We start from the raw sequence: 9818 nt of genomic DNA on the forward strand, positions 1-9818 counted from the left end.
CACACATGCAATTTCTTCCTTGTCAGCCAAGGAGCCCTGGGAGCAATGACCACAGATGCAATGTGTGTACATAGTGCACAGACCTAGGTTTCCCATACTATTCTACAGTAAATGGAACAAGGGCTCCATGGAAAAATTGTTGATTCTAGAAATGGGACAGGGAAATACGCAAGATGAGCCTGAAGCAAGTTGTAGTGCCTGAAAATAAAGAAATGCTAAAAAAAAACAATTACATAAAAACAAACCAATGAAAACGTTTCCAGGGGTGTGAGGAAGGTATATGAAGAGGGAGCTAACAGGAAAAGCGCCCAGTGGCCAAACCTGGAACAAGTTAAACAACACAAATATATAGAATGGTGTTGGATTTTAACCCAAAGTGTAATACAAGTGCCCATGTGTCTGTACTGAGAAAAGAATTTGACTTATTAAACACATAAATATGGGAAAATAGGCAGATCTCGCGAGTCCAGGGAGGGAGGCCCCGCGAGAGGACCCAGGGAGCCTCCCACACGGGTCCTCCTACCACCACCCCGCGGAGCCCATCTCCAGGGGACGTGCAATCAGCCCTTAGGGACCCTGGCACGGGGTCCGGATGTGACGTGGGCCGACTTCCGCCGCGGAGGTCTGAGAGAGCGGAGTGCCTCGTGTGGGGGGTCGCAGTGGGGTCCTCTGGAAGGAGGCCAGGCCTGGGCGGCGGCAGCCAGACAGCAGGTAGCCCCGGGGGGCGGGGCTCGGAGGGCGGGGGGACGGGCCCCGGAGGGCGGCGGGGGGTGGGGGGGTGGGGCCTGTCAGGAACCCCGAGAGACCACCGGGGGAAGGCGGGGCCCGGCTTCGAGCTGAGGCCTGGATGATGGGGCCTGGGGCAGTGGCCTGAGGGGGGTAGGGACACAGGGAGTGAGGGTGGGGGCGGGAGCCCAGGACAGAGGGGACCCAAGAGCCCATGATAGAGGGGACCCGGCAGAGGGCAGGGCCCACGGTGAACCTGGGAAGGCTGCGGAGGAGCAGGATGGAGCCCGATGGTGGCGGTGGTGAGGCAGGCCTGGCACATCCGGGTACCCGAGAGCCTGAGGCCTGGTGTGGCGGGAGCAGACGCTGAGGGGGGCGGGGGGAGGGCCCACGGAGGGAGGGCTAAGGGGAGGCGAGGGATGGACCCTGAGGGGGACAGAGGGGACCCGGCGGAGGGCAGGGCCCACGGTGAGCCCGGGAAGGCTGCGGAGGAGCGGGATGGGGCCGGATGGTGGCGGCGGGTGCGGCAGGCCTGGCACATCCGGGTACCCGAGAGCCTGAGGCCTGGTGTGGCGGGAGCAGACGCTGAGGGGGGCGGGGGGAGGGTCCAGGGGCTATGGGGACTGAGCGGGACAGAGGGGAACCTGTCGGAGGGTCACAAGGCCTGTGAGGCCCCCCGGGGGATGGGGACTTGCCCTCCGTGGGAGTATGGGTGCTCAGACTTCCACATCCGGGTCTCCCGAGACACTGCGTGCCCCTGGCATCAGGAACAGGGCCTAGGACACGTGGGCAGAGGGGAGGGCCCCGGGTGCTGCTGGGAATCCCGGGGAGGATGCGGAAGAGGCCCGGGGGACCCCGCACCCCAGCCCAGAGTCGGTCCTGGGAAGGTCATGGGGGGGATGGGAACACGTGGTGAGGCCCCCCTCCACATCCGGGGTCTGAGAGACCAGGGGGCTGGTGTTCAGAGCAGGGCCTCCCTGAGGGGGCAGAGGGTGGGCTCAGGTCCTGCTGGGTTCCTGGCAAGGATGTCCATGGAGGACGGAGGGACCCCACACCTCAGTCCACAGTCAGTCCCGGGAGGCAGGCCGAGTGGAGCCAGGCAGAGGCCCAGGCGCCCAGGGGGTCCTGCCAGCAGGAGTGGGGAAGAAGGCTCAGGGAGGCTGTCCCCCGCCCCCCAGCTCAGCCCCCTCTGTGAGCCCTGGGAAGCCCCCTGGCTGGGTCATGGTCCTGAAGGAAAGATGGTCACTCCCTGTCCCCGTTGAGGTCCGGGTGGAGGGGTGGGCCTTGGTGTGAGCGGCCTGGCCTCCGGTCGTCTGGCCGAGGGGGCCAGGGTCAGGTAGGGCTGGAGGCGAGGACCCCCGAGGGACTGAGACCCCCGAAGGAGTGGGTCCCCAGGGAGCCCCCAGCACCGTGGCCCTGCCCCTGCTTCAGCCTCAGGAGGCTGGGGTAGGGGGTAGACAAGTGCAGAGCTGCGTGGTGGCTGGTGCGAGGGGGCCTCCCACACCTGTGGCCATTGGGCTGGAGCACTGCCTCCAGGGTGTGGGCAGCAGTGGGGTCAGATGGGTTGGGAGACAATGGCCCGTCCATGTGTGACTGGCAGCCAAATCCAGGGCTGCAGGGGCACTGCAGCCCTAGATACACAGACTAGACTGGGTCCTGGGGTTCCCCGGGGCCCAATGACCACTTGGGGCGTGCTCTGGCTTGCCAGCCAAGTCTCCTAGAGCCTGGGGGCTTGGTGGAAGGAGCAGGGTTGGAGACTGCCCAGGGCCGACCCGGGGCTTGAGGGGATTGAAGGTGAGGACCAGAGGGAGGACTGACGGACCCTGGGGCCCAGCATGTGCAGTCCAGGGAGGAAGGAGGCCCCCATGCAAGATGAGCCCATGCTACAGTCCTGATGTCCACCTCTGAGTGTTAGGGCCTGAGGACTTTTGCTTCAAAGGAACAGGGCCTCGGGGTTGGTTGGAGAGGGTGTGTTTGGAGGGCACACAGCCTGCGGGGAGTCAGGGTGAGGACCTTGAGGATGGCCTGGCTGTCCTCACCCGGCCCATGAGCAAGGAAGCCGGTTAAGTGGAGTGGTGCCCTGCCCTGTGGGCAGCCCACCGAGGATGGGAGAGCGCTGGCCCTCAGTGGCATGCTCACTTGTCCCTGGGGCGGGTGGGCGGCAGGAAGGTGGGCTGGCCTGGGGTTGGTATGGTCTTGGTGCGAGGGGCACGTGTCCTCTATGGGAGGCTGGGGGCCCGGGGGAAGAGCAGGCCCTGGCAGGATAATGCTGAGGACACTCTCGGGAGCCTGAGGGCATGATCCCCCAGGACACAGGGGCCAGGAAACAGGCCAGCCCTTCTTGATCTTGCTTGGAGACTTGGGGGGAGGGGTTTGTCTGTGGCCTGCCTGGATGGGGACACAGGACATGACAGGGTACCTCCTCCTGCTCCTCTCCCAATTCTCAAGGAGGTGAGGACCCCACTCAGAGCTTGTGAGCAAGCCCACCTGGGGGTTAGATGCCCAGGAGTCTCAGGGCCTGCCAGAAGTCAGTGTGGGGACCCTCACCCACCCCACATTGAAGTGGTGAGTGGCTCCTAAGCCAGCCCTCAGGCCCAGGAAGCGAAGGTCTAGAAATCTGGGTACCCTCCCTGGTAGCCCTGGGATAGGACACCGGGGTGGGGCCTGTCTCAAGGACCCCCTCCTCCTCTTCAGATTCCTGGGCTCAGGGAGGGGAGGGCCAGGGCCTGAGAGTCTACACTCAGGTCAGCAGAGGAGGCGGGTGCCCTGCCCTGGCCCTGGACCAGGCCCTGGCGATGGTCGAGGTGAGAAATGAGGGGATGCCTCCCACAGCAGGATCCCTAGGGCTCAGGCCACCCCGACTGCTTTTGTGGGCCATGGGGAGAGGCGGGACAGGTGGGCCGAATGATTTCTCTGTACTTTGGCTTGTGGGGGGTCGTGTCAGGGGGCCTTGCAAGGAAGGTGCAAGGAGGGTGGCCTCAGGGCTAGCTGTGGAGTCCTCCCAGGGTTACGTGGGGTTCGAAGTGAAGAGCGAGAGGTGGCCCATCCCAGCCCAGATGGAAGCAGGTGCTGTGCCATCCCTTGTACATGATCCAAGAGGAGTCCTGGAGACTTTGGCAGGTGTGGCCAGGGCTGGGCCCCTGGCTTCCTCTGTGTAGTGTCGGGGCCCTGTGTTCTTGCAGGGATATTTGGCCTGAGAAGGACAGGGCCGGGGCAGACCCTTGAGAGGCCCAGGCAGGGACCGTCCCACCTGGACTGCAGGGGACATCTCAGAGTGTGAGCCAGCCCTCCTGTCCACACTGGACCCCAGGGCTGGGCTGGCAGTCTGCACCCTGAGGACCCTCCTCCTTCCCTCGTTCAGGCACTTCAAGAACTGGCAGCGGAGGCCTCGGTCTGAGGCGGGGGTCCCTCAGGACACAGAGCTGAGGAGGTGCGGGCCAGTGCCACTTGTCGAGGTGAGGTGCACGCTCACTCTGAGCCTGATGTCAGGGGTTCTCCCAGCCCAACACAGGGGAGCCCTGTGCAGGGGAGCCCAGCATGGCCCCTGTCAGCCCTGGCACCTCGGGGTGTCTTGGCCCGACTTCCCCCTGAGAAGCTCTCCCTCCTCTCTCTTCAGGTTCAGCCCGAATCTGACACCATGCCCCTAGGGAAGAGCAGCGATCCTTGGAAGCAGGGAGAAGACCTAGAGGAGGCCCAGCGCCTGGTGGATGCCCAGCTGTCTGGGGCTGAGGAGGAGGAGGAAGGGGAGATGGAGGCTCCAACTCCCCCCTCTACGCCATCTCCCCCATACCACCTATCTCATCTCTCTCTATCCTCCTCCTCCTGCTCCTCCTCGTCTTCCCCTTCCTTGTCCTTCTCTGGCATGGTCTTTGGCCCCCCAGATGAGGGGTCTGTTGCTCCCGGGGCCCTGAGTGCTCCCCAGGGCTCTCAAAGTGCTGAACCCTCCCCGAGTGGTGGGGCAGCTGGTGGCCTTGGCCAGCCCGAGCCTCCTGGCCCCAGCGGCCCAGGGGAGGTGGGAGATGAGGAGCACTTGGTGGAGGGCAGTTTCCACATGAAGTCGGCTGCGCTGGTGATGTTCCTACTCCTCAAGTATCGCACCAAGCAGCCCACCAGCAAGGCAGAGATGCTGGAGGTCTTCTCCCCAGCATACCAGGACGACTTCCCCGCCATCTTGAGCCAAGCGTCCACCTGCTTGAGGCAGGTCTTTGGCCTAGACGTGATTGAAGTGGATCCCAGCGAGCACTCCTACGTCCTCAACCCCATCCTGGGCCTCACCTGGGATGGGATGCTGAGCGATCAGTGGGGTCTGCCCAAGACCGGCCTCCTGGGGCTGGTCCTGGGGTTGATCCTACTGCAGGACGGATGTGTCCCCGAGGAGGAGATGTGGGAGGCTCTCGGATTCATGGGGGTGTACGATGGCCAAGAGCACATCGTCTATGGGGAGCCCAGGGACCTCCTCACCAACGTCTGGGTGCAGGAAGGCTACCTGGAGCGCCGGCAGGTGGCGGGCAGCGACCCTGCCTGCTTTGAGTTCCTGTGGGGGCCCAGGGCCTCCGAGGAAACCAGCAAGTTGCAGGTCATGAACTACATGCTCCAGGCTGGTTGCAACAACCTGGGGTCCTCCCTGGTCCTGTGAGAACAGATTCTGAGATATGGAAGATGGGGGTCGCAGCCCCAGGGCCAGCCAGGCCCTTTCTAAAGTTTTGTAGGGCCAGTAAAAAGGGAGGCCTTAGGGTGCTTCCTCCCGTTGTTGTCCTGTTGAGTGTGTAAAGAGAAAGACCTGGGCAATCTCAGGAGTTAAGGATCAGGGAAGGTTGGGGTAAAGCAGAGCCAAGAGCCTCTCTGGGGGCCTGGGCTCTGCGATGACCCCGACATCCGGAGCTTGGTTTCCTTGAGGAAGCTCCCCATGTTTGTTCCTTGGGATAGAAGGTTCCCGCAGCCCAGTGTGTGAGTGTCAGGCACCCCCTCGCGTTCGTGCTTAACTCAGTTCAAGAGTTAACAGTTTTGTCATGTCCTGGATACAAGTTAGGAGACCCTCCCTCCTTGTTTGGGTTCTGGATGAAATCACAGGGCATTGGCGTTGGAATCTGTTGGAAAGGCCAAGAGTGTGGCAGGCAAGTGCTGGAGGGTGGAAATAGGAAAATAAACCTTGTTCACTTTTGCTTCTTCTCCATGCCGTGTGCCATTTTTCCAACGTAACGTCAATGTGCGCTCCTGCATTCACTTGGTTTTGCGGGAACGGAAGCGAAGGGTCCTGTCTGAGGCCAGGGGAGCCCTGCTGGCGGCTCCCTCACGGCCACAGAGCGGCTGAGCTCTGCTCCCTGCAAGGCCCTGTGTGTGAGCAGTGGGGATACGAGTGGCCCGGTGTAACCCTACCTTCTGGCGACTGTGTCTAGCGGCCGCTGTCACACAGGAAGGCAGGGAGGAGTGCCCTGAGACCTGCGCCAGCCTGCCAGCCCCGAGCTTTTCCTGGAATTTTGGGAGATGTCAATTGCCCCCAGCGGGGCAAGAAGCCTGCCCCATCGTCTTGGCCATTGAGTCCTATGTGGTCTGGGAGGGTCGTGTGCAGACAGCTCATTCTGCTCAGTTTCTCTTCGGTTCCCCTTGCTCTCCCATCCTGGGATATGTCAGGAGAACAGGAAATTCTTAGGGCAGGGGTGTGGTGGGGGATGTTACAATAAGGCTGGACCTTCTCCCAACCACTAACGGTCCTCAGTCGCCAGTGGTCCCGTGAGTCCCGTGTGCGGGTCTCTCCAGAAATGGGACAATAGCAGAGCCAGGCAGGTGGCAGTGCATCTCGGGAAGAGCACACTCTCACCTCGTGGAGATATTTGAGGTTCCCTGCCAGGGGACTGGCAGCAGGGTGCTAGGAGTGAGGAGGGATCCCTCCCCCGGAACCACCACAGCCCCTTGAGTGTGCCAAGTAGTGACAATCAGATGTGATCCTGCCTTGGAAGCACCCGCCCCACAGCCGGTGGGCGCCTTGGGGCATTCTGTAGATGAGTATCTGCCCGGCAGAGAGGGCCAGTGGCAGTCCTTCCTGCCACCTTACCCTGGAGTCACTGAGACAAGGCCATAAATCCCCTCAAGCCCTGCATGAGGTGCCTTCAGGAGGTGGGCAGCCCGCTGCCCAGTGGCCAGGCCTGGATCAGGGTCATCCTGCTCCTGAGGCCTAGCCAGCAGCCCCACGGCACCTGCTGCCCGCCCTGCTCTGTCTCTCCTGACCGTAGCCTCAGCCTACAGACCTTCGGGCTGGTCCTGTCTCTCCAGTGCCAACTGCTCCCTGCCCAGTGCTGCTGCTCACTGGCGCTCATATTGCTGTGGGGGACCCCAAACGGGGATCCCTTGTCTGCCTACATGTGATCCCGGGGTTGCTGAACGGGCCGCGCTGGCTGTTGGTGTTCTAGGGGCCGCTAAATGATATTCATAGATTGGTGACCATGCGAGGCTGTGCCCCAGGGGTTCTTGTCAGAGAACTCCTGGGTCATAGCCACCGGTCCGTGAAGTTGGTGTCCTCGTGAAGACCACTGCGAGGTTGGCTCTCTGAGGCTGAAGAAGAGACAGGGTGTGGACCTGTCAGCCATCCCCAGAGCCGCCGGGACTCTAGGGTCCCGAAACGGGCACTTTGAGCAGAAGAAAGTGTAGTGGGTGATGGCGGTGGTCATCGGGATGCTCCCCCACAGGCTCACATGAGGATTTTGTGTGGAGCCGGGCAGGAGGGCCTTTGGTTCCCCAGGAGGCAGGCTGTGCAGAAGGTTGGCCGCCCCACGAGAGGTGGGAGGAGGAGCACCCGGAATCCTGAGGCTGGTGGCCTTGGCACAAGTCCCAGGAGCAGGACCTGTGGGACAGTCGTGGCTCGATGTGGGGACCCTGCATGCTGTCCTGGGAGGGAAGTGACTGCTGGGGCCCGGGGTCTGATCCAGGCCACCATGGACTGCTGGCCCACAGCACTCGGGGCGCCGAGAACCAGCACAAGGGTCCTCGGGGAGGCATCTCCGGGGTGCCAGGTCCTGTCCCGCAATGTCTGTGTTCACACACAGCAGCCAGGTGTCTGGCAGTTGTCACCAGGCCATGGCAGATTAGGCACGAAGTCCCCTGTCCTCAGCAGGAAGTCCTGACGTTATGTAAATGCCCTGAGCCAGTGCCCTGACAGGCTGGCAGGAGGCGCCTCAGCTGTGGTGCTGCTCCTCAGAAGCCCCCGTTGCCCTGCGATAGCCAAGCCTGCTCTGAATGCAACCCCTTGGCGGGGCTCTGACCTGCTGTCTGGCCTCCACCTGCGTGCCCTGTGTGACAAATACTGCTGGTACTGCTCTGGGGTCATTCCTGGGCCTGTCCTGGGCCTCCCAGCCTGTCCTCAGGCCCGGAGCTGGCCAAGCCATGCTGGCCCCACCGCCAGAGGGGGGGCAAGGGTCCCCGGGACTGTCCCCCTGTGGGGATGCAGTGTGGGTCCTTCGACCCCCTGGGTGGGGTTTTGACCTGCTGGCCTGCTGGGTGTCTGACGTGCGGCCTGCCCAGGGCAGTGAGCCTACAGGATGACGTGGGGCCCCAGTCAGCTGGGAGACAAGGGGAGAAGACCTGGCCGGGGCCACGCCTGAACCTCAGTGTGGCCCTCGAGGGTCCACAGCTCCTCCAGCCCTGGGCGCATGCGATCTTCTTCCTCCTCACACACTTGGTCCTGCCCCCACGTGGCCCCAGGGCCTGGCATCCAAGTAGGAATGACAGTGACCCCGAGGCACTGCTAAGAGGCCGTGTGGGCGGGGACTCGTGTCAGGCTGCTGGTGGCATCAGTGCCTGGTACTCCCACGGTCCCCCAATTATGGGTCGTGGAGCGTTGGCACGACGTCCCCCTCGGAGGACAGCTGGACCCCTACTGATGGCAGGGAAGATCCTGAGGGCTAAGCCCCAGGCTTCGCCCCTGGAGGGCGCTCAGCTGGACGGGGCGTTGTACCGCGCCCCCTGCCCCCGATGGACGCTCCACGAGGCTGACGCTGTGCACAGCTCACACAGCTCATAAGGTCACACGGGTGACATGGGCATAGTCTCCCTGCAAGGTCGAGCATTGCTATACTTTGGCAGGGTGACACCCGGACGTACAAGGCCCGGTCGACATCGGCGTCCACAGACACCGCAGTCGTTAGCGTGTGTCTGGGGCCTGCTTTCTCTGGATGTGGAGACTGGGAACCAGGCAACGCTTGTCTTCTGATCCCGGGCCCGGGAGGACGGAAGTCGTTCTGTCCCTCTGAGGATGTGTTGCCCAGGCTCAAGCAATCAGTAATCAATCGTGGCAACACGAGGAAGCCTTCATGATATCCCAATATTAATGGGGTGTGGGGGCCTTCCTGGAGGGTGAACACCTCCACATTCCAGGAGAGTGGTGCCACCCAAATCTTCGGGCACAGGTGGCCCTGTGCGCAGGATCCTCCCGGACCTCCCCCAAGGCTTGTCTTCACCTGGCCGCTCCTGCCCTCTACTCGAGGGGTAAATGTGTTCCCCTGAGTTCCTTGACCTGTTCTAGCAAACGGTCAGCTCCACGGTGGGAGGGCGAGCGAACCTCCGATTTGTAGCCCTCTCAGGCAGAGCCGTGGGGAACCTGGGGACCTGTTCCCTGGGACTGGCATCGAGGTGGGAAGCGGTCTTGTTGGCCTGAGTCCCTGACCCGTGGGGTGTGGTGCTGTCTCCGGGTAGAGAGTGTGGGAAGCGAATCACTAATGGAATCGGGACACCCAGCTGGTGCTGCAGGGAATCACTTGGTGCGAGGGATGGGGGAGGGAAAGCCCACAGAAGTGTTAGATGTGTTTGGGGTGTGGCCAAGGTGTGGGAATAGAGGACAAGAACGTGGGGGGATTGACTTATTTCACTCAGCATAATACCCTCCAGTTCCATCCATGTCGAAGCAAATGGTGGGTATTTGTCATTTCTAATGATTGAGTAATACTCCGTTGTATACATGGACCGCATCTTCTTTATCCATTCATCTTTCTATGGACACAGAGGCTCCTTCCACAGTTTGGCTGTTGTGGACTTTGCTACTAAAACATGAGAGACACCTAACTCTGGGAAATGATCAGGGCATAGTGGAAAGGTAGGTGAGC

General features: G+C 62.0%; 1 protein-coding gene across 1 annotated transcript; it reads left to right on the plus strand.

The window, feature by feature from the left end:
• Positions 1 to 509: 509 nt before the first annotated feature.
• LOC112912734 (melanoma-associated antigen 8-like) lies at positions 510 to 5892 on the plus strand. The gene is made up of 3 exons (XM_072743171.1): positions 510 to 711; positions 4088 to 4181; positions 4343 to 5892. Exon 3 carries the CDS (start codon positions 4364 to 4366, stop codon positions 5360 to 5362), a length of 999 nt encoding a protein of 332 aa, XP_072599272.1. The 5' UTR covers positions 510 to 711; positions 4088 to 4181; positions 4343 to 4363; the 3' UTR covers positions 5363 to 5892.
• The last annotated feature ends 3926 nt before the right edge of the window (positions 5893 to 9818 follow it).

This window comes from Vulpes vulpes, chromosome X, assembly GCF_048418805.1.
Source record: "Vulpes vulpes isolate BD-2025 chromosome X, VulVul3, whole genome shotgun sequence".
Classification (NCBI taxonomy): domain Eukaryota; kingdom Metazoa; phylum Chordata; class Mammalia; order Carnivora; family Canidae; genus Vulpes; species Vulpes vulpes.

Bases quoted from the DNA above. Each gene is read 5' to 3' on its own strand.
- LOC112912734 (XM_072743171.1), top strand. From the start codon at position 4,364: ATGCCCCTAGGGAAGAGCAGCGATCCTTGGAAGCAGGGAGAAGACCTA.